The sequence below is a fragment of the Manacus vitellinus genome, unplaced genomic scaffold, assembly GCF_001715985.3.
Source record: "Manacus vitellinus isolate BGI_N305 unplaced genomic scaffold, ASM171598v3 scaffold_9_pilon, whole genome shotgun sequence".
In the NCBI taxonomy this organism is placed as follows: Eukaryota; Metazoa; Chordata; class Aves; order Passeriformes; family Pipridae; genus Manacus; species Manacus vitellinus.
In genome coordinates this window covers 17,101,172-17,123,801 of record NW_021940917.1, presented here as the reverse complement: position 1 = coordinate 17,123,801, position 22,630 = coordinate 17,101,172, and the positions used below count along the sequence as shown (strand labels likewise).

At 46.3% G+C, this 22,630-nt stretch overlaps 1 protein-coding gene across 2 annotated transcripts in view; it reads left to right on the top strand.

The window, feature by feature from the left end:
• ABCA1 (ATP binding cassette subfamily A member 1) overlaps positions 1–22,630 on the top strand; it is an 81,865-nt gene that overhangs the window by 45,834 nt on the left and 13,401 nt on the right. The window contains exons 8-30 of one of the 2 annotated variants that reach the window (XM_018086003.2): positions 1,169–1,255; positions 5,745–5,985; positions 6,558–6,697; positions 6,936–7,052; positions 9,951–10,139; positions 10,991–11,196; positions 11,289–11,465; positions 11,994–12,216; positions 12,573–12,794; positions 13,392–13,596; positions 14,134–14,247; positions 14,716–14,887; positions 15,429–15,560; positions 16,087–16,226; positions 17,223–17,360; positions 17,903–18,123; positions 18,479–18,551; positions 19,078–19,280; positions 19,757–19,805; positions 20,476–20,589; positions 20,917–21,065; positions 21,547–21,671; positions 22,048–22,146. In XM_018086003.2, coding sequence (XP_017941492.2) covers positions 1,169–1,255; positions 5,745–5,985; positions 6,558–6,697; positions 6,936–7,052; positions 9,951–10,139; positions 10,991–11,196; positions 11,289–11,465; positions 11,994–12,216; positions 12,573–12,794; positions 13,392–13,596; positions 14,134–14,247; positions 14,716–14,887; positions 15,429–15,560; positions 16,087–16,226; positions 17,223–17,360; positions 17,903–18,123; positions 18,479–18,551; positions 19,078–19,280; positions 19,757–19,805; positions 20,476–20,589; positions 20,917–21,065; positions 21,547–21,671; positions 22,048–22,146 — 3,536 coding nt within the window. Of the gene's footprint in view, positions 1–1,168; positions 1,256–5,744; positions 5,986–6,557; positions 6,698–6,935; positions 7,053–9,950; positions 10,140–10,990; positions 11,197–11,288; positions 11,466–11,993; positions 12,217–12,572; positions 12,795–13,391; positions 13,597–14,133; positions 14,248–14,715; positions 14,888–15,428; positions 15,561–16,086; positions 16,227–17,222; positions 17,361–17,902; positions 18,124–18,478; positions 18,552–19,077; positions 19,281–19,756; positions 19,806–20,475; positions 20,590–20,913; positions 21,066–21,546; positions 21,672–22,047; positions 22,147–22,630 lie in introns of both variants that reach the window. The other variant, XM_018086002.2, reaches the window with a different exon arrangement.

Sequence of the window (22,630 nt, the reverse complement as noted above, 5' to 3'; positions counted from 1 at the left end):
AAGGCTCCAAAGCAACTGGCTTTGGAGCGAACACCAACTGTGCACTCAGAAAAATTATCTAAGTCTTAAATGTCCCAGCAGATCAGCAGAGCAGTGCCCATTTACACCAGCTGATGCTGACCAGGTCTTAGCAGCCTCCAGCAGATCAACTAGAATAAGTGAAAGCCTCCAGGCTTTGTTTCCAGGAGTTACTCCAGGAAAGATGAGAAAAGGAAAAGATTCAGCTCAAAAGTCGTGTGCTGGAATCAAGGGCTTGGCTGTTCAATGTGTCACAATGTAACTTCAGTATGCTTTCAGATGCCACAACATGTAGCTACTAATGGGAAATCTTAAGAAATTACTTTAATCTTCATTCCCTTGAAACAAAGATTGCGTCCAAATGTTTCTATGCATGATAATACAGATATGTGAACAGAAGGGCAAAAGAACCCCACAGCCCAAAATCCAGACCTGCTAGTTACATGTAGAGCAACTGGAAACAAGGAGTTGTCTTCAGTGTAACTCCCTGCTAGAGCAAATAATTTCCTAAAAGCTATGCCTTCCACTTCCAGAAACCTGTCAGTCTTGCTCTTGGTGAATGGTGCATGTCAGCTGTTTCCTGGAAACTGGTTGTTTTTAAATAGGCCACTGGTTTAGATAAAAAACATCAAGGCCCGATGGGGGGACTTGAATAGTGCTGATATACACTGTAGTAAGGAGTTCTTTCTATGTGAGCTGGTATCTGTGTAGTCTCACTGAAAACTTGTGCCTACCAAATCACTTTGACAATATCCTCCGTTGTACTGACTTTGTACATCCCCTTCTTAGTACTGGCTTGCAGGATTTCAGGTCTGTCAACGTGCTGTGCTTGCTTTGTGGCCTGGAATGCAAGTCATCCTTTGCACTGTTAAGTGTGTGTGCATGCATATAACATTTTATTGGTATGGTTCTGGTTATGGCATCTGTACCTAAACCCGTGAGGAGGGAAAGGAGTGATCCTATCACATTGCAGGGTGCAGATGCCAAGGTATTTTAAGTTCAAGGTTGCACAGAAAGCCAGCTCTGCCTTCCCCATCAAGAAAGTTGCTGTGTAAGCAGTCCTTACTACTGTATACAAGAATGTTTGTAAGAGTTTAATAATCTTGGTGCCTCGCAGTAACTTTTAGTTTCTTTTTCTGTCTTCCTGCAGAGACAACTTTCTTTCAATTCCTCCTTGTGGGATCTATCAGAAACTGTGGAAACTTTGAGAGAAAGCATTGGGAAGCTTGTGAAAGAGGTAAGGAGAACCTTTGTGTCACAACACATTACCATTGTGATGAAGTTACTGTCTTAGCCTGCCATGGAGCACAGAGGCACGGGTGTCCTTAGAGCAACTCTTCAGTCAAATCCCTGGCTTGTTTTGGAAACTTTGCCCATCCTACAGCCGTGTCAGTGCAGGCAGCGCTCTCTTTGCAACCCCTTGGCACTCCCAAGTTACAAACACCATAGCAGGAGTTCAGATGTTTTCTGTAGTGTTTTGCCTTCTCAGCAGTGGCACAACTATTGCCCTTGTAGTACATCTGCTGCCTAGCAGTGCCTTACGAGCTGTACGTGGAGGCTTTTCACTGTTTTTCTTCACTCAGCTGCCAACCATGTCAGGGTTATTACTTGGTTGTATCTACTGTTTTTTGGGTGCGGTTAGGGTATGGCATGTGGAAAAGATGTTGTGGCTGTTCTAATCTAAAATAGTAGCTGTAGGCTACTGTTGCCTCTTTGTCTAACTAGCTTTTTGGGGCAGAGACTGTTTTCCAGTCTTGAGGGGCACTCGGCACAACGACATGACAACACTAAACATTAACAGAGATTTGCAGAGCCAAATTGACATTCTCGAGACTGCAAGTATTTGTTTTTGCAGGTGAAACGATGGATCAAGAAAAAAACCCCGCGTACCTTAGTGTGAGTCAGAAGTCCAAATCTGGCGGGGTGGGGGGTGCTGAGCCAGAAACTTATCCTAGTTTTTTTGCCTGACTCTGACTTTGAAGTGCTGCTGTTAGTCAAAAACATTCTCTCCCTGGAGCAGAAATCACAACCATCTAAGCTAAACAATGCCGCCGCCTCCATGTAAGCTAAACAATGCCGCCGCCTCCTCCTCCCCTTCGCTAGTCTTCCGTCTTCTGCATCAGAGCAGGAGAGCTCAGCGGCCGTGAACGGCAGTAACCTCTGAGAGCAAGCACAAGAGCGGGTCACTTCAGGTTAGCAAGCGCCTCACTCCCACGGAGGGGCAGCTGCCGGGAGCCTGCGCCCTGCCAGCCAACAATTCCTGGCACGCATCCTTCCCGGAGTCCTCCAACCTGCCGCTGAGTCCCATTTGCATTGAAATTAAGACTATTCCAGGATCAGCTTCAGCTAGGACCGACCATGGCAGAGCTTTTGCTGCCACCAGGGAGGCTGCCCTTCAGGGTTTGATTACAGCTGTTTCCTGTTACGTCACTTCAGCTTGCGTTTTTTTCCTTGTCTGGGATAAAAGTAATTGAAACCATGTGATACTCAGTTTGCTGATGTGGACGAAAACGTCCCACAGTAACGTGCCTTTTGCTTGGCAGCTGCTTTGGGTAGGACTACCTTTTATTTTGCCCTACTGCTCTGCAAACAAAGGCAGCTTTTTGCCCTGTGTACAATATGAGCTGCTCCAGATGGCTTGACCGAAAGTTACTTCTTATTGTCTGTCAGGCGGATTTCTGTGTGAAAAGGAGGGACTTGCTCCCTTGTTTCAAAGGGCAGCAGCTTGAGGGGGTTGAGAGAACTATTGTTTGTGCCATGTCTAGGAGCCTTTCTAGCAGGGAATTTTAATTAGAAAATGGTCTGAACAAAATATTTGTCTTGGAGTGTGGGGGTTGATTGGGTATGTGTCCTTGAACTCTTCAAATCAAGGTCCAGGAAGGCAGATTAGACACCAAGAGCAAGGGCAACTATTAAGAAACACTTACGGAGCCAGGTTTGATGTCTGGGAAAAGAAATAGCTTAGTAACCCTTCATGCATGAGATGCTTGTTTCCAGTGGTGTAAAAAGAGCAACTCTGCATGTAAATTGTGAAGTTGCTGGTGCCAAAGATGAAACAAAGCTCCTTGCTCAGGCTGTTTTAAAATTATATGTAAAAATGTATTTGCCAATGCACTCCCTCTGTAAGATGATTAAAACTTCATGTGTTCATGGGAATTAACTGCACTTCCTATTTGTGCACCTTTGCTCCTCCTATTTTGGAGTTTGTGGTACTTAGCTAAAGCAGCTGACTTTTTGCTGAGCTAAAATGAGCTGTTTTGCCTAAAGTATCAGTACTCCTTAAGGGGTCTCTTTGAATTGTACCCTGAAACTGTAACACGTCTGAAATGCAGCCTTGGCCTCTTGGGTAGGGAATTATCAAATCCAAAAGGCCACATGAGCGTGTGTAACAAACAAAGGCTCTTATGTGACACTTTTTTTCCATCAGTGTCCCATGATGCTAGGGTCCTGTCAGTCACCCTGAACCTGTGGAGTCAGGTTGAGTGGCACCAGGGTGCAGACAAAGGAGGCAGTGAGGAAATGAAAGCACACTTGAACCAGTCACTCTGGACACACGTACTGAATCCTCAGGCTTTAGCAGTTCTCACAGCTGTCTTCCATCAGATCAGTGTGTCATGTGTTTTTAGGCAGCTAAAAATAGAGGCTCCTCGTGTAGATGACACATAGTAGCTGTAGTTTAGCATAAAAGAATTTTTGTCCAGATGTTGGCCCATCCAGAGGATGCACAGCCCTGCAGATGAACACAAAGGGTCAGGTTTGCTTCCCACTGTAAGGCCAGAGACTCTTGAGTGCACTTTCATTGGGTGATCTTGGACTGAGTTGTTCTAGCACACTGCTGCTTTTCAGCATTGTTGCTGGCTGGCTTTACCAGCTGCCTTAGACTTGGGTTACCTGCAGTTTAAACAAAGGTGACAGAACCAATACACAGTGAGCAAAATTGGCAAATGGTCTTTGATTGACTCCGTCCCGTTTTCAGAGACGGTAACAGTTGGACCACAGCATCTAAAGTTTGTTTCTAAAATGCAGCTTGATGAGCAGTTACAAATAGGTGTCTCAGCAGCTCTCCTTGCCTTTATTAGTGCATGTGGCTGTTTTGGGCAGCATGGTAAAAACATCCAAGTTGATGTCACCTGATATTTCATAGCAGTCAAGAAATCAACTAAAATGCTGGAAAACATTTAAAATGGGATAGAGAACCATGTAGCCTTTTACCGTTTGATAGGGAACACAGATGTAGGCCCTTAATCTCCAAAAAAGGATATCAGAATTGGAAAAAACATTCAGAAAAGGGCAGTCAGGACACTTAGAAGTGGAATGACTTGCACACAAAGAACAAGGGAATAGGCTGAGACTGGACAGCTTGGAAAAGAGATGAGCTGGGGATGTGGCAGGGGCCTATGAAGTTGTGTGGCACATGAAAGAGATAGGAATGGAATGTTAACTGTCTCTTCCAGTAAAACAAACAAAACAAACAAAATACACAAAGAAGACACCAAAGGGAGCTAACCATAGCCAAATTAAGGAAGGGGAGAGAAGGTTCTTTCGAGTGATATGGTGATGTGTTGGGTGTTAAACACTTCTGGATGTTCAAAACTCCAGGAGCTGATCATGGAAGAAATTCATTGAGGGTTAGGAAATAAAAGTTCCTGGAGCTGAAAATAAATGGAAGGTGGAAGGTTACTTGGGGGAAGTATCCTACATTCTTGCCTTTTTCTTGTTTTTTCATAACATTCACTTACTGTCACCATCACAGAGGTGTTGTTCTTGCGTCTTGAGACAAGGAGTCTGAGAGCAATGCTCCAGTGTAGCATGAAGTACTCAGGGAAGTGGGTTGCTTTTCCTCTTGTGGTGAGCTTAGCCATACCCAAGTATGGCCACATTAATGCAGTGAGTGTCTCAGACTGAGGGCCTGGTGCTTTTATTCATGACACATTGCAGACACATTGTCTGGCTTATGCCAGACAAATGAGTCTGGAGGTACCAATTTTCCTGGCTGGTTGTATGTTGTCACCCAAAGCCTGGTGCCAGATCAGCTGGGCAGAAGACTCCTTGCTGTGGCTGGCTGCATGCACAGCTTGCGCTGTAATCAGGCTCCAGGCTGCAGCAGGTCTTGTTTTCAGGCATTTTCTGGGAATGCTGTTGACGATGGGACAGGAAGTTTCTGGGGCAGGGATAAGCGATACCAATCTGAGTGGTCAAACTGGCTGCCAGGTGTAAATCAGTGGAGGCTTGCTGACCTCTATGGAATTGTGCCAGGTGACACTGCCGTGGCCTGCAGCTCACCCAGCCTGTGTCTCCTGAGCTGCACTCACTGTGTGTTGTTCCTTTAATCCCTGTTCTGACTCAATGCACCCCACCCCACCAGCCCTTGTGAGGGGACTCCACTGGAACGTGAGCCATTGTGCAACTGGGAGGAGAAGCAGCTTCCACGTGAGAGGACAGGGAGGGCAGGAACCACCCAAAGCACTGGAGGAGAAAACTCTAGAGTAAAGAACTTGGCAAGGATACATTCCAAGTGCTTGCACAGAAGAGACTTCCTTCTATATTCTCCTACTGTAGAAGGGGGGGAATGTTATCCCTGGTCCTTACCCTTGATGTTGTGTTCAAGGGCATTCTCGTCTGTTCAAAACCAGATGTGTGATTTGAAGGAGCACAGCAAGACCTTCTCCTTTCATTAATCCTGTTCTGTACTTGCTTCCATTCTTTTCTACCCTCTTCCCTTCCAGTTGCTGACTATGAGGAGCTGGAGTGACATGAGGCAAGAGGTGATGTTCCTGACCAACGTGAACGCCTCAGACTCCTCTACACAGATCTACCAGGCTGTGTCACGCATCGTGTGCGGCCACCCTGAAGGTGGAGGGCTCAAAATTAAATCCCTTAACTGGTATGAGGACAACAATTACAAAGCACTATTTGGAGGCAACAACACTGAAGATGATGTAATTAACTTCTATGATAACTCCACAAGTAAGTGTAACCCTGGCATGGCCCACGGTCCCGTCTACTTCATGGTTGTCACCACTGGTGTTTCCCAAACTTCCACAGATGAAAGCAGGTGGTTCTGAGGGACAGTATACTCTGTTGTTTCAGAAAGGCATGTGCATGTCACCCTGCACGTGCCCTTAAGTTCAGCGAAGGTGCCAACATGCAGAAATTCCCAAGGCCCTTCTGGAGAGTCCGCAGAAAGCTGTGCAGTGGGCTTCCTTCATGGGGAGAGGGAGCACAGTCATGTGCAGCCTTTGGAAATCTGTCCTTTTTGGGACAGATTTTGCTTGTGCGGTGCAGTGGGGTTGTTGAGAGCATTGCAGAACTACTGCTGTGGCTCTTGATGGAGGCGAGCTGGTTGCTCCGTGTTCACTGGGCAGGCTTGGGCTGAAAGGGGCTTTTTGCAGAGCTTTGTAGTAGAGGAGGGGTTTTGTGTCTGAAAAATGCTGTGCTTTCAGTTGTAACTGTCCTTGAAGCCCACACTAGTGGGGTTTATGCCTTCTGCAGTTGTCACTGTGCTCTTCAGCCACTCACTCTTGTGCTCTCTTAATCAGCACCCTACTGCAATGAGCTAATGAAGAACCTGGAATCCAGCCCGCTTTCCAGGATTATCTGGAGGGCTTTGAAACCCTTGCTGATTGGGAAGATCTTGTACACTCCAGACACACCAGCTGTAAGGAAGGTCATGTCTGAGGTAACTATAGCCCTGTCCTCTGATATGTAGCACAAGCTATGTCCTCTAGCTGTGCAGCTGATCTAGTCTAGTTATATTGGGCCCAAACACAAGCCTAGAAAGGATTGGCTGCAAAAGCAGAGCCTCCTTAGCCTCTCACCTCCCATGCACTCACTCTTGAAGGCTCAATGCACCCTCTCAGCCCACAGTGGGTCTCTGCCAGATTTTGGAAATAAACTTCCTCTCCTCTTTGTGACAGGTGAACAGGACATTCCAGGAGCTGGGTGTGTTTCGTGACCTCGGGGGAATGTGGGAGGAGATAAGCCCAAAGATTTGGACATTTATGGAAAGTAGTCAGGAAATGGATCTCGTTCGGGTCAGTATGCTGTCCTTGCCAGAACCACTACTGTTGTTTTTTGCAATAAGTGATGAAATATTTATTTTAGATGGTGCTTCATGGTCCTTCAGAGCTGGATTGGGCAGATAAATAGTATGGATGGGACAGCTTCTCGAAGCAGGTTGTGACTGTACTAATCCTGCATTATGCTTGACATTCCTTCCTTCATGTAACAATCTCCTGCAAATGGGAGTAGTGGACGTTTAAAACCTGTTTCTAATCTGCCTCTGTTGGGAAATGGATTGTTTCATCCACAGCATTGCCCTAACAAGTTATGAGTACATCACCATGGTCCCTCACGTGCGGCTCTGAGGGGTGGAGCTTTGCACCCTGTGCTGATGTCTTTGGAAGCACAGCAATGTAAAACTGGGGTCGAGCAACTGGGGGACAACTGTAGAGGAGCTTTTCCAGTGGTCTCTGCGAGGCAGCTGGTTGGGTATCACTGTGCAGCTGTTTGTGTACAGAGACCTCCCCAGGTCTTAAAAGCCTTGAAATTCTTTCCTTTTTTTACTCCAGTGTAATGCTGTGCTGAATAATCTATGACCTGTCCTGTTGTACTTTCCCATCAACATGACATACTGGAGTGTCAGCCTCCTGTACCTCTCTTGGCTTTATGAAAGTTAGTGCTGTAGATGGGTAGCATTGGAGGTGAGAACTGTGGCCACTAACTGTAAACTGAACAGTTTGTTGCAGAGTTCAGGTGGAAAGTCAAGGTCCAAAACTTTGATTTGATGTCCTGGGAAAAATGAATGTCTGTGGGTTTTTTTGTTTGTTTGGGTGTTTTTTTTAATGGGCCCTGTGCTTTTCTGGATTCCTGTTTTGTGTTGCTTGTTAACTCTACTGTCTCTGGTAGTTAATTCTTGATCTTCCTAGCAATCTCTCTTCTGTATTGGTGTAGGAGTTCCTTTGTTGTCACCTATTGATGATCACACAAGCAAGAGTACTTCACTGTCAGTGCCCAGGCAGCTCCCAGACAGCATCCCACTCAGTTTAGAGGTGCAGCACGGATCATTTGCACCTTGAGGACATGGAGGTGCTGGAGCATTTCCCAGGAAGGGCAACAGAGCTGATGAAGGGACTGGAGCACAAGTCTTGTGAGGACCAGCTGAGCAAGCTGGGGTTGTTTATTCTGGAGCAAAGGAGGCTTGGGGAGACCTTATTGCTCTCTGCAACTACCTGAAAGAAAGTTGGATCCGGGTGGAGGCTGGTCTCTTCTCCCAGGTAGTAAGAATGAGAGAAAAGGACTTCAAGTTGTGCCATGAAAGGTTTAGATTAAATATCAGGAAAAATTTCTTCACTGAAAGAGTGGTCAGGTATCAGAACATGCTGTCCAGGTGGTGGAATCACCATCCCTAGAAGTGTTCAAAAGGCACTTGGCTGTGGTACTTGAGAACATCACTTAGTGGTGGGCTTGGCAGCGCTGGGTTAACATTTGATCTCAGTGATCTTAGAGATGTTTTCCAGATTTAACAAGTGAATAAACTGAAACACAGTTGCCTGTTTGTGAGTGCTTTCAAGAGGGAGGTAGGTCCTTTGCTGGTTTTTAGCCACTGAGGGTGCTGTGCTGCTGGGTTGACCAGTCGCCATCTTCCAACTTTCTGGGTTGTACAATCTCTTTGGCATATTTCTTCCTGCTGAAGTACAGGAATGTGCTTTGCTTGCCCATCTCTGCCACTTCTAACTTGATGCTAATGTGGCTGCTCACTTCAGGAAGGACAATATGTGCCCTTAGAGTTAAGGAGCTTTTATGTGGGCACTGAATGAGATGAGGCTGAGCCACTTCCCTGCAGGCGTGGTGTCCTTTCTGCTGGGGATGGTGGCATAAGCTAACCTTGGGAGGCCAAGTGAGAAGAGAGAGAGCATATCCAATCCCTGTTTGCTTGGATTTCCCTTTTGTGTGTTTTCCTTTGCTAGCTTGGTCTGTTCTGTTTCTCCAGTTTGCAGTGCTGTTTTTATAAGTGTGTGACCCACTACTTTCTGGTTTGCGGGTAACAGCAGAGAATGGGGAAGCTCTCCCTGCTTGATTTTTTTTCTTGGGGCAGAAAATCCATTTCCTGTTTTTATTCATATGGATTTTTGCAGTTTTTTCTCTTGTGCAGGCTTTTTTTAATTTTTTTTTTCCTCATCTCCCTGACTTCAGTTCAACTATGTCCTTTGCAATTAATGCTCCCTTCCTGCCTGGTCATATATTGTCTACCCAGTGGACTGGTGTCTGCTTCAGTGACAGGCTGGAATTGCACTTGTTTGAGGCCTTGAGCATACAATAGCCTGTCCTCAGAAAACTAAAGTTAAACGAGATGAAAAAAGCACTGTCTCAGCCAGGAGAAAAAGGCAGTACCTCATGGCTGTACAGGACTGCTTCAACCAGCCCTGGTGACACAATAGCAAAATATATAAGAAAATCACCTGGCCTCTGGTGCTGGTATTTCTGCTCAGCACCGTGACAGTTGAACCTTCTTCCATGCCATAGTCCCTCTCCATCCCAGCTAGGAGCAGAAGCTTGGCAACCAGCATAAGCTGAGTGGGTTTCTGCTGAGCACGCGCCTCCCTCTTCCCTGGTTTGCATTTGTAGGGTGCAGAGCTGTGCACGGCTCTCTGCTGCCCTCTCCTTGGGAGAGGGGTGGCAGGACATGGAGGCAGCCAACCAGCCTGCAAAGCACACCCGATGGTGTAGCTATACCTGGGGAGGCATGTCCTTCACAATGGGAGGGTGAGAGGAAGGACCCCACTGTGCTGATCCTCCCAGTATGACAGGGGGCCTCTCCCTGCACCTTTTTAACAGGTGTTTTCCATGGTAGCACGTGTTTTCATTATGAGAGAGGAGACCTAACATTAATTCTCATAAGTGCTTCTCCTTTGAAAACAAAATATTTGCAGACGCTGCTGAAAGGCAAAGCCCTCTGGGACCTGCACTTGCCAGCGTCCAACTGGACAGTGGAGGACATTGCCCGTTTCCTGTCAAACCATCCGGAGGACTTTGGGGCAGAAGATGGCTCCGTGTATACCTGGGTGGATGCCTTCAATGAGACAGACCGGGCTATCCAGACCATCTCCCGCTTCATGGAGGTGAGATCCTGCTGCTGTGAGAAAGAAGCTGGGGGGATGGCTGGAGCTTGATCTCCGCCCATGCAGTGGGGTGTTCTGGAAAGGGAAGTCCCTCAGTCCATTTTCTGGGCGCTACCAGGCGTTAGCAGGGCTCAGTACACAGCATATGAGAAAGTTATCATTTATTCAGGTGCCTAATATAGATGTAGGAACCTAGCTGTAGGCCTTGTTCTTGAAACTTTTGCTTTGGCTCCTGTGTGTGGTTTCCTGCCCTCCTGTTATTGGGTGACTGAGAGTTGCTGCTGTCTCTGGCAGTGTAACAGCTCCTGTTTTGGTCTGGGGTTTAGCTGGGGACCACAGTGAAGCCAGCAGCTGCTCTAAACTGAGGGAAGACAGCGAGTAACAAAATTAGTTCTGCTTGTTGCCTGATCATCCTGGGAGATGAGTGCAAACAGAAACAGGCCATGGTCTGTCAGGGACCTGGTCCAAAGCCTTCAGATCTCTCCATGATATTTAGAGGCTTTGAATGACTGGTTTATTGGTAGAAGAGGAACTAAGACTGTGTATGGAAACTGATACTTGGATGAGGTCCTGTAGGTAGTGCTGCTAGTGCTACCTAACCTCTTGTACAGAAAATACCTTTGCTGGGGTATCTATCACTAATAGGTGACCATCAAGCAGGCAGAAGTGACATCTTTTGCAACTTACTGGGCTACTATAACCCATAGCAAAGTAGTCCAATGCTGTCTCTTCCTTGGGCATGGAATTACCATTACAGAGTTCTCCTTTTTTCCTCCATCCCAAATGTAAACAAAGTACATTCTGGTTTAGTAATGTATCCAGTAAATGCTTCCAATTCTACTCCTGTCTAGTGTGTCAACTTGGACAAACTGGAGCCTGTGGCCACAGAAGTCCGGCTTATAAACAAGTCCTTGGAACTTCTGGATCAAAGGAGGTTCTGGGCTGGCATAGTCTTCAATGAAATAGCTCCTGACAGCACAGACCTCCCTCAACATGTGAAATACAAGATACGCATGGACATCGATAATGTGGAAAGGACCAACAAGATCAAGGATGGGTGAGCCCTGACATCCTGCCCGATGGATGATTTCTTATGGCAGATGTGGTGATGAAGATTTCTCATGGAAAGGTCTTGTTCCCTTGGTGCAGGTACTGGGATCCTGGTCCCCGTGCTGACCCCTTTGAGGACATGCGCTATGTCTGGGGAGGCTTTGCCTATCTGCAGGATGTGGTGGAACAGGCTATCATCAGGGTGCAGACAGGCACGGAGAAGAAGACAGGAGTTTATGTGCAGCAGATGCCCTACCCGTGTTATGTGGATGACATGTATGTATGCTGGCTGCTTCGAAACCTCCCAGGGGGAGCAGTTTGGGAGGCATGGGCTCTTGTCACTCCTCAAGCATGGTTTATGTCCCTATTATCAGTGAGGAGGCATTCTCCATAGTGTTCCTAATCCCTGGAATTAGGGCGTACAAAGTACGTTCCTGAGGTGTGACCATATCCCCGCACCTGATGCAAACAAAAATAGCCCTGGGGAAAAAAGCAGACACATATGCACAGGAGAGTGGAAAGAGGACACTTGAGAGCAGTCCCCAGGCAAGGCAGGTTTTGCACCCACTCTTCCACCTGGTGATAGCTGTAGCTCCAGCTCCCACTCCTAACAAGCAATGTGCTCCAAACCCATCAGCCTCACCTCATGGTGATCACACTGATCCTGTGTCAGGCTCTGCACATCAGCTGCTGTGTGCAGTGAAGCCCTGGCTGTCACCATGCTCTCATAGCCCTTGAGTGATACTGCAGTTCCAGTGATGTTTCTCACTGTGCTCTCCTGGCCCTTTTCCTTCACTTTCTCAGATTTCTGCGTGTCATGAGCCGCTCCATGCCCCTCTTCATGACACTAGCCTGGATCTATTCAGTGGCTGTGATAATTAAGGGCATTGTGTATGAGAAGGAAGCCCGGCTGAAAGAGACGATGAGGATTATGGGACTTGACAATGGCATCCTTTGGTTAAGCTGGTTCATTAGCAGCCTAGTCCCTCTCCTGATGAGTGCAGGACTGCTGGTGCTGATCCTGAAGGTGAGTTGTCTGGTTTTTCCTGTGGCAGCAGACCCTAGAGCCTTTAGAGCCTGCTTAAGCAGTGGTCTGCACTGACATGCTGGGGAGGAGTTAATGGTGTGTGTCGACCAGTCACTTTTTGGGAACAATGTTCTGGAGCAAAACAGGACTGAGTGGCTGAAAACAGCAGGAGGGGGTGTAGTAGATTCAGTGCTCTTGAAAAGATGCCTCTGGTACTGCCCCACTTCTGGGAAAGCTGTTGTGCAAATTGCAGGAAGCCCAGCTTCTCCTGAGCAGCAGCTTTGCAGGCTTGCTTATAATAAAGCTGCCTTGGAGAGCCCTTTTAAAGCCTAATGCACTTGTTGTTCTCCTGCCAGATGGGGAATCTGCTGCCTTACAGCGACCCTAGTGTGGTGTTTGTTTTCCTCTCGATCTTCGCCGTTGTGACCATCCTGCAGTGCTTCCTCATCAGCACTGTGTTCTCCAGGGCCAACCTGGCAGCTGCCTGTGGGGGCATTGTCTATTTCACCCTGTACCTGCCTTACGTGCTGTGTGTTGCCTGGCAGGACCACATCAGCTTCTCACTCAAGATTTTTGCGGTAAGTCTTGATGAAACGATCCTGAGTACTGGGCCTCCACCAGTACGACACTCAGCAGCTCTCTAGCTGGACTCTGTTTGAAGGGGGAAAGTGGCAATGGGAGGATAATTTCCAGCGTAAGAGACTACCAGGGCTGGGCTTGATGAAGCAGTTCACTGAACCTGCTGGAAGGTTCTGGGAGGGTTTTGTTGGCTTTGGTTGTAGAAGCAATGTGGCTGGACTAAGTTGCCTTGATCTCTGTGTGCTGTGATGCTGTACCACCAGATATGCAGGCTGAAGGAACCAGCTGCCTTTCCTCTGCACAGCACTTCTTACCTGTCTGGAGAAGGTGACTGTCAGTGACCTGAGGAAGGGAGGAAGAGGAAGGGAAAGAAGAGAGGGAAACAATCAGTTCTGGAGGGAGGTCTAGCAGAGATTTCAGGACTTGCTGGAACCAAGACCAAATATGCCATTCCCTCTCTGCAAATACAGTGATGCTCCTTGGAACTTTGACTTTTCACAGGGATGATGTCCCTTAGCCTTGTACTAGAACTGAGCTGCCTAGTTGGAGAGTGGATGTGAAAAACTCAAATGCGTGTTTGTGCTTCCCATTTGCAGAGCCTGCTGTCTCCAGTAGCCTTTGGTTTTGGTTGTGAGTACTTTGCACTGTTTGAGGAGCAGGGTGTTGGTGTTCAGTGGGACAACTTCTTTGAGAGCCCACTGGAAGAAGATGGCTTTAGCATCACCACATCTGCCGTCATGATGCTCTTTGATACGTTCCTATATGGAGTCATGACCTGGTACATCGAATCTGTCTTCCCAGGTGAGGTGTGCTTCTGAGGTTGAGTCATGTCTTCAGGCTTTTAAATAAATCCTTCCACCCTACTCGCTTGCTAAGGTGCAGATTTGGCCCGTTTTTAAGCAGAGCTGCAGAAAGGTCATGGAGGAAAACTACAGACCAGCATCACAGCAAAGCTGTTGCTTGCTGTTAGTGGTGAATGTTGCTCACCACTGAAGTGTGGCCCCATTGTGGCCACAGCTGAGCTAACCCCAGGAGCTTTGCTGTACTTCAGCTGTTCCCTTCACTGAACTACTGAGTCCACAGACCCTGCTGCAAGGGAGAATTTAAGAGTGCCACATGTGCCACTTAGCACCTTCCAACACAGCACACTTTAACCCTAAAGTGAAGTTAGGTGTCTCTTACCCACAGTCTGTCAGTGTCTTCATCAAGAAAGATCTCTTCTTAGCCTTGCCTCACCTAGAGGCTTACTGGGGGTGGAGTACTTCCCTTCTTGTCCTGAAAGCTAATAAAAGAAAAGGGACAGATGCGGTCAGGTTCATGTAATGCTTTTCTTTTTAGGCCAGTATGGGATTCCCAGACCCTGGTACTTTCCTTTCACAAAGTCGTATTGGTTTGGTGAGGAACCACAGGACAGGCAGCAGCCTCATCCTGATCAGAAGGGGTCTTCAGAGGGTAAGTGGCTGGACAGAGAGACTTTCTGCAGTGAAGTGTTATGGTCTGCCTTTTTTAAATGAGTCTGAGGACAGCAGGACTGGCATGGCTAAGGTGAAATTGATTGTCATTTTGTTATCACAGTTTGGGTACACTGATCAGGTGGGTGTATCCAGATAAACCCAAAGTACTTTGCCCACTTGAGTGCAGATGTGCACTTGAGCCTCATGGAGTTGCAAAGTCCCCTTCCACCTTTGCTGACCCTGATAACAGTGGAGATCTCCAGATCTCGGATGAGACCAGGAAAGAGAAAAGACTAAAGGACAACTTCTGCGGAAGGTTCCTGTTCCTGAGGCAGAAATGTGGTCAATTCTTCATATAGGTCATTTCTTCTTTGAACTCCACAGTCTGGGGGGAATGTGATAGCTGTTAGAACTCCCATGCAGTTCCTGTTAAAACCTGTCTTTCTATTGCTGTGTTTTCTTCCAGTCTGCAAGGAGGAAGAGCCAGTGCATTTGAGTCTTGGTGTTTCCATCCAGAACCTGGTCAAGGTTTATCGTGATGGCAAGAAAGTTGCTGTAGATGGTCTCACACTGAACTTCTATGAAGGACAAATCACCTCCTTTCTGGGACATAATGGAGCAGGGAAAACCACTACCATGTAAGAACAAAATAATCCTTTAGGACAGTGGAGGAAGCGACTGCATAGTGCAGTTCCTACCCATATGGTAGAAGTAGCCATACAGCTGCAGTGTGCAAGCTGGTGCAGACTAGTGTGCTTCTGCTGGTTTAGTCCAGTTGTGAGCTGCCTCAGAAGACTTACAGGGGACTGAAACTAGAGGAAGTTCAGGTAGAGAATGGGTCGAATGAATCTGGAGAAAGCATTTTATAGTAACACCATTTGTGATTCTGACTTACCAGTGTAAGGAAGAAAGTTGGGACTGAAAGAATGAGAAGCTCTTAGAAGAAAAAATTTTTCCTTCAAGCAACCATGTGGGTGTTCTTTGATCGCTGTTAAAACCATTGGAGATGATCTTATTTTTTTTTTTTAATCCATTAGTGAGATGTTTTTCAGACTACTTTCTTGATGTGGGAGTTCCCCAGGGCTTCCACCCACTCTTAGTTCAGCCATCCTGGCATGCACAGCAGCTAATTCCTGGTGGAACCTAGGAACCTGCTAATCTGTTCTGTTTGTCCTTCAGGTCCATCTTGACTGGCTTGTTCCCCCCAACTTCGGGTACAGCCTTCATCCTGGGCAAAGATATCCGCTCTGAGCTCAGCGCCATCAGGCAGAACCTGGGTGTATGTCCACAACACAATGTGCTGTTTGACTTGTGAGTAGCATCTGTGAGGCACAGAACTGGTGTTATCCAACAGACGTTTGGGTTCTTAGGAATACAGTAGTGGGCTTTCAGCTTTGATGGTCGTTTTTTTTAATGTGTGCACTGTGTGACACAGTGGGGTGGTGTGAGATTGGTACAGGAACGCTTTGTTTACTAGCACGTTCCTATGTGCCTGTGAATGATCAGCAAGAGCCTACACTTTCATCTGTCGTGTCTCGTAATAATCTATTCCACTGAACTCCACTAGGCCAAGTGCTTCCCTGGTGCTTAGTGATTTGGGATGTTTGGGCTACTCTGTCAAGCGCCCTTAAAGGAGGATTATTTACATGGGTGGTGAATAGAGCCACACCCTGAAGTCAGGCCCAAGCAGAGCACTCCCAGTCTGTAGCTCCCTCCTGAGACCTCAGCCTTAAAAGATGTTTTTCTGAGCAAACATATGCCTGTGTAATGCTAATGTAAGCGATGAATTCCAGCATGGTGCTTTCAACCATTCCCTGAGGCTGCTCCTGTTCCGTAGGCTGACTGTGGAGGAGCACATCTGGTTCTATGCTCGGCTCAAAGGGCTGCCGGAAAAGAAGGTGAAAGAGGAGATGGAGCAGATGGCAACAGATGTTGGTTTGCCTCACAAATTGAAAGCCAGGACAAGCAGACTCTCTGGTAAGGTTCAGCTCCGTTACATTCCTTCCCTCCAGAAATGCTCTGTTGGCTTTCTGAGGCTGCATTATGAACCTTGATTGGATCCTGTAATTAGATACAGACTGCTATACAATTAAGCACGTAAGGAAATCAGTTGTTTATTAAGTACCTAATCAGTGTGTCTTAGTAAACTTTAAAATCTTGCACTGTCTCAAGCTATCTAATGGCCATAAAAAAAATATCTCACTTTTTCTGAGTATTTTGTACTTGTTTCCATCATGATGTAGTCCAGCTGCACATAATATCTGTTCTTCTACAGCTTATGAGTTTCATGAGTTTAGGTGAGAGTGGTTTAGACCATAATGTCCAAGTCCCTTGCTGTTTCCAAACTGTATGTGCATTCCTTATGCTGACTTGTGCTTCTTCAGTTGGTGACTTGGAGTGTTCTTCTCATTGTTTCAAGAGGAGCTGGATTCCTGTATCATTCTGTACCAGATAGTTGAGAGACTGAGGTGCCTTTGTCTTACTCAACTATCAGTACAGACTGCACGTTTGAGTTTGGGAAGGGAGAGCAGATGACCACAGTTGGCTTTAGTATTGAAGAGTGCAGTGTAATTCCTCGCTTCTGCCTCTGGAACGCCTCCATGAGGTCTCATGGGGACCTAATTCTGCAGCTCAAGCTCTGGAGACCTGTGCTCCAGATCCCCAGATATGGTTAGGCCTCCAAGCTGGTGACTTGCTCAGCTTGTGCTGAGATAGATGATTCACTTACGGAAGGGTATGCAAGGCGTGGTTTCTTGCAGCAGGAGGAGAGTTACATCCACTGAGGGAAGACCACCCAGACCAGTTATCCACTGTGGAGAAGCTGGTTGGGACCCTGAAGGCCTGAGACAGTAGCAGTACTTGTTCTTCTCAGTCTGTTTTATTTCAGAGAGCTCATTATCCACTGTGCTGCAAGTATTGCTGTTCCACTTGTCACTGCATCAGCCTGAACACCTTTCTTCTTGTACCTGACAGGTGGCATGCAGAGGAAGCTCTCTGTTGCCTTAGCATTTGTTGGTGGTTCCAAGGTTGTCATTCTGGATGAGCCTACAGCTGGGGTGGATCCTTATTCTCGCAGAGGGATATGGGAGCTGCTTCTGAAGTATCGGCAAGGTAAGTACATGTCTTTTTCTTGACTCTTAATGAATGTGTTGTGGAAGGCAGAAGAAAATCAGTCCGTTTCATGACTGTTCTCAAAATAGCCATGTGTCTCTGCAAATCTGTTGTTGCCTGCACTGAGGAATGAACAAAGATAACGCAGGACAAGGTTGTTCTGATCTCTCACCTGTCCTCCTCCCTCATCCTATTCATCCTATTCATGTCAGAGCTCAGAACAAAGTTCTTTACTGGGTCATGAGGGCGCTTAAAGTCTAAAAGTCACCCTTGGTGTTCAGCAGTGTTCTGTTCTGCTCTGTGCAGCCAGCCTTGCTGACATGAAATTAAACCTGCCTTTGCTGAGCACGACAAAGGTCAGCAGAATAAGCGCGTGACAGCAGTTGTGAACCTTTTCCATACTGCTGGTCTTGTTCAAAGGAGCCAAGCTCGTGGCATCAACCTCCCATCCAACTTCATGGCAAGATGCAGATGGCTGTGGCTTTGGCGTGGGAACGTGGGTTTGTTTGACTTACAGCAACATCTTCCTTGGTGTCTTTCAGGTCGCACTATCATTCTCTCCACACACCACATGGATGAGGCAGACATTTTGGGGGACCGGATTGCCATCATTTCTCATGGCAAGCTCTGCTGTGTTGGCTCTTCTCTCTTCCTGAAGAACCACCTGGGAACAGGCTATTACTTGACCCTGGTCAAGAAGGATGTGGATTCCTCTCTGAGCTCCTGCAGAAACAGCAGCAGCACAGTGTCCTATCTGAAAAAGGTACAGCTGACCCTTTCTGCTTATGTTTATTTTTTTCTTCATGGAATCTCAGGCCTATTAGAAGCAGCAGACGTGTTACACATTTGATAGGTACTATGCCAGACCATGTCTGGTTAAATTGTTACATGGGGTGTACATCTACGCTGTAGTTTGTTTCAATGTCCGTGGTCCAAACCTGGTTGGAGGGATACAGAATAGATGAAGTGCATGCTTTTGTAACACTCACTTCTATACCTATGACCTCTTACTTTTATTTTAGCCCTTTGCAGTGGTACGTCACCGTCTGCAGCATCTAGTGGGCCCTGTTTTGATTAAACAGGAGGAAATAATGTTTGTCTTCTCTTTTTGTGACCAGGATGACAGTGTTTCCCAGAGCAGCTCTGATGCTGGCCTTGGCAGTGACCATGAAAGTGACACACTTACAATAGGTGAGGCTTGAAAGAGAATTTAAGATTCAGTCCCAGTGCTGACATTGCTCTACAGTTCAGCTTGGACAGCCGTCTTAACCTTGTGCCCCTATGTAGCTACAGTCTTGGGGCAATTATTAAATTTACAGAGATGGTATTTTTAAAGTTGTAAATATTGGAATGTTTTTCTTGAGTGAGCCATTTCGAATTCAAGCTCTCCTGAGAGTTAATAAGCAAAGATTATGTAGTTGCTAGGGCTGTAATGCTGGTGGACTGTACGTCAATGACTTGCAGATCTTCCAGTAGCATGTAAAAGCTCTCCCAGATTCTGCATGTAAAAAGTTACAGCTAGGCTTGGGTCCAGGCTTCCATCCATTGTTAAATGTAAAAAGAAACAAGACTTTCCATGGAAATGAGCTGCTTTTCAGAGATGTCCTCTTTTCCCTCCTTTCCTTCTGGCAAGATTTTTCAGACTGAGCTCTTCTTTCTTTCTACTGTAATGAGTAGTAACCAGAAGAAAACTGTCTTTTATGTTTGTTTTTTCTAGATGTCTCTGCAATTTCAAATCTCATTACAAAACATGTTTCTGAGGCCAGACTAGTGGAGGACATTGGCCATGAATTAACCTACGTCTTGCCATACAAGGCTGCTAAAGAGGGAGCTTTTGTGGAGCTGTTCCATGAAATTGATGACCGTCTTTCTGATCTTGGCATTTCCAGCTATGGCATCTCTGAAACTACCCTGGAAGAGGTTAGTGAGTTGACAATTTTCTTCTATCTTAAACTAGGCAAAATGAATTATGTCACAACTAAGAATGAGATGCAGTCTTACCTCTTCCTGTAAAAGTTTATTATGGAACAGGCTGCTTTGCATTCCCCTCCAAAATGGATTGTCTTCTGCCCTGTTGAAGTGTGTGCTCATAGAGGGGTGCCCTAAAAACTAGGTCTGTTTCTGAGACATGGGAAAGAGCTCAGGTTCGAGATGCACTGAGAACTGCCATTGGAAAGGGGGAACAGCTGGTATGTGGTAACAGGCTGGCTCCTGAAAACTGGAGAGAAACCACAAAGTCCATGTCCCTGTCATGCAGGGGATAAACTATATCCTCTGTTTTCTTTTTGCACCTGTCAGTCTTTTGTTCTCTCATGGCATCTCCTGAAGCAATCCCCACATTGTTGTTCCTTCTTTGATTTTTTTTTTTTTCACTGACACTTACCATTGCTTTTCAGATCTTCCTGAAAGTGGCTGATGATAGTGGTGTGGATGCAGAAACCTCAGGTGGGTCTAGTTGTCACCTGCAGGAGTGACACATCCCCTGCAGGTGTGACAGACCCTGTTTGAGACTGGACAGGAGCTCTGGTGTGCTAGTATTTTTAATGATTTAAAATAGCTGTCTTAGTATACTTAATGCATGCTTTTATATACTGTAATCTTCAATTGACTCAGTGGTAGCATATTTATTTTGGAATAGTGAAGAATTTCTACTGTTTGAGTGTATTGAAAATTATTTGACTGACACAACTGTCTACTCTGAGGAACTCTTGAAAGGGTCAGACCAAATGAGTTTCTGAGAGCGGATCACTGCACTAAGTGCTTATAACAACATTTCCTGATAAATGAGTGCTAGCAAATAGCACTTGTAGTCATGTACATATCAAGTGAGAATTTTATTATAATGCTGTTTCCCTGCCTACATGGAAAAAAAAAAGTGTCCAGTGCACTAGAAGTTGTTTCTGGAACATCACACAAGATATGATGCATAAAACATGACCCTTTGCAGAGTGAGGGTCTTGGTTTTACTTTTACCTGCACTGGAGTCACTCCAGATCGGCTCCTTGTTTTGCAAATAGAAGACATGTAAAATGAAAATGATATTACTGCAGTTTTTCTGGGGCTAATTGGAGATTACCTGAAGCAGCTCAGCTAACCATAACTGCGTTATTTTCAGATGGGACATTGCCAGCCAGAAGGAACAGACGTGTGTTTGGAGATAGACAGAGCTGCCTTCGTCCATTTACAGAAGATGATGCATTTGATCCTAATGATTCAGACATAGATCCAGGTATTGCTGTGTCTTAAGCCTGTTCTTTTCTGTTATACATACTGCAGGTCTGAAGGCTGAGGCTGCAAAAGGCGTGGTGGCATATTTGCCTTTAGGAATAGTGACCAGTGCAGGATCCACAACCTGTTCAGTCCTCTCATCAAGGCTCAGAGAGATAAGGGAGAAAATACATTCATGTAAATTTCTGTTATCTCTGCTCACCGTGCACTTTCTTTCTTTTTTGGATGGGTGAGAGTAGCTGCTCCAGCCATCACCTTTTGCCTCCAGCACAGAAGTACCCAGAGAGCATCTCTGAACTTCTGAATGAGGGTCATTTCTTCTTAGCAGAATCCAGAGAGACAGACCTTCTCAGTGGCATGGATGGGAAAGGCTCCTACCAAATGAAGGGCTGGAAGCTCACCCAGCAGCAGTTCATGGCTCTGTTGTGGAAGAGGATGCTTATTGCCAGGAGAAGCCGGAAGGGCTTCTTTGCCCAGGTGAGAGCACCCAACGTGAGCAGAGTCCCTCAGCAGGGACAGCTCTGCACTGTGTGTTGTAGTCTGAGGGGGTGGCAGGCTGAAAACCTCAAGGGAATGCGAATAACCAAAACTGGTCTTCAGCTGTGAACTGCACACTGCACCTGTGAACAAAGGGAGGCCTGTGCAAGTGAGAGGAATTGTGTGATAACCAGGTGGTTACAGTATTCTTGCACAGCGAGGATGCAGCTGAGGTTCAAATCTAAATTTGGCCTTGAGAGCAGCATTTGCAGGCTGAATCCTCTGAGTCCCAAGTCAGTGCCCTGGTTAAATGCCAAGATAAGTCTTGCATTGGTGTCTATCACTGCTTTGGTGAAAACAGCAAAGACGTTCCTGGGAAAACTTGAAAAAGTTGTAATCCAGTAAGTTATTCACATGTAACTTCTGATGCCTCTGGGAATATTTGCTTAAAAAGGGACTTGCTCTTTCCTTGTACTTTCAGATTGTGCTGCCAGCTGTCTTTGTGTGTATTGCTCTCATGTTCAGCCTGATCGTTCCTCCTTTTGGGAAGTATCCCAGCCTGGAATTACAACCCTGGATGTACGATGAGCAGTACACTTTTATTAGGTATGTTTCTTGTGGCCTACAAATTCTAAACTTTTCAGACTTGTGTTACTGAGTTCCTTAACAGGTTATTTAAATTTGGGGTTTGTGCTTATCTCAGAAGCACATTTTAAAGAGGGTACTGTTATTTTCTTCTTGGACCTTTAAATGCCAACTCTGAACTACTGGCAAGGCCGTACCCCTTTTTGAATGGTGTTATGACTCTAACAGTTCTGTGTACAGAGACTGGAAGTGTGTGTGTGCTCTAGGCCAAGCATTCTTCAAAGGCAAATCCCCACCCATTATCCTTTCACTGTGTTCTTGGCCTTGCTCTGCTGCTGCTTTTGCTGTCTGCCTGTTAACACACTGACCCAACAGTGGTTTTCTGCTGTACCCATAGCAATGATGCTCCTGAAGATGCAGGCACTCAGAAGCTTTTGGATGCCCTTCTTGATAAGCCTGGTTTTGGGACACGCTGTATGCAGGGACATTCCATCCCGTAAGTAGAACTCTGGTCTGGGAAGAGGAAGTCCACCCCCAGATTCTGGTCACTAGTAGATTTAGTTAGCTTTAGGGAATTATAGTACTGTGTGGCCAGAGCAGGATTTAAGCCAGGAGAGTTGCAATTACATTCAGTTTTTCTGCTGAGAACCTTTTAAATAGTTGCCAGCCCTCAGCATGGTGAGGGAGTGAGGTTTGAGTGCAAGTCCTTGCTGATGGAGATGAAAAGGAGAGAGTAGTCTCTTCCCCCAGATTTACTGTTTGGTCCTGAACGTGGTGAAGAACCTGGTTACGTTGCTCTGTGTTATCAACTGTAGGTATTCCCTACAGAGTGTACATCAGTCTGAGATGGTTGTCTTTAGCCTGGAAGAACTGCAGCTGATGTTCACGGGATGATAGGGAGAGAGGCAAGGTGTCCAATATGCTGGCTAGGGGTGGAAATTAAGCTACATCCTTTATAACAGACATGGGAGCTGCATTAC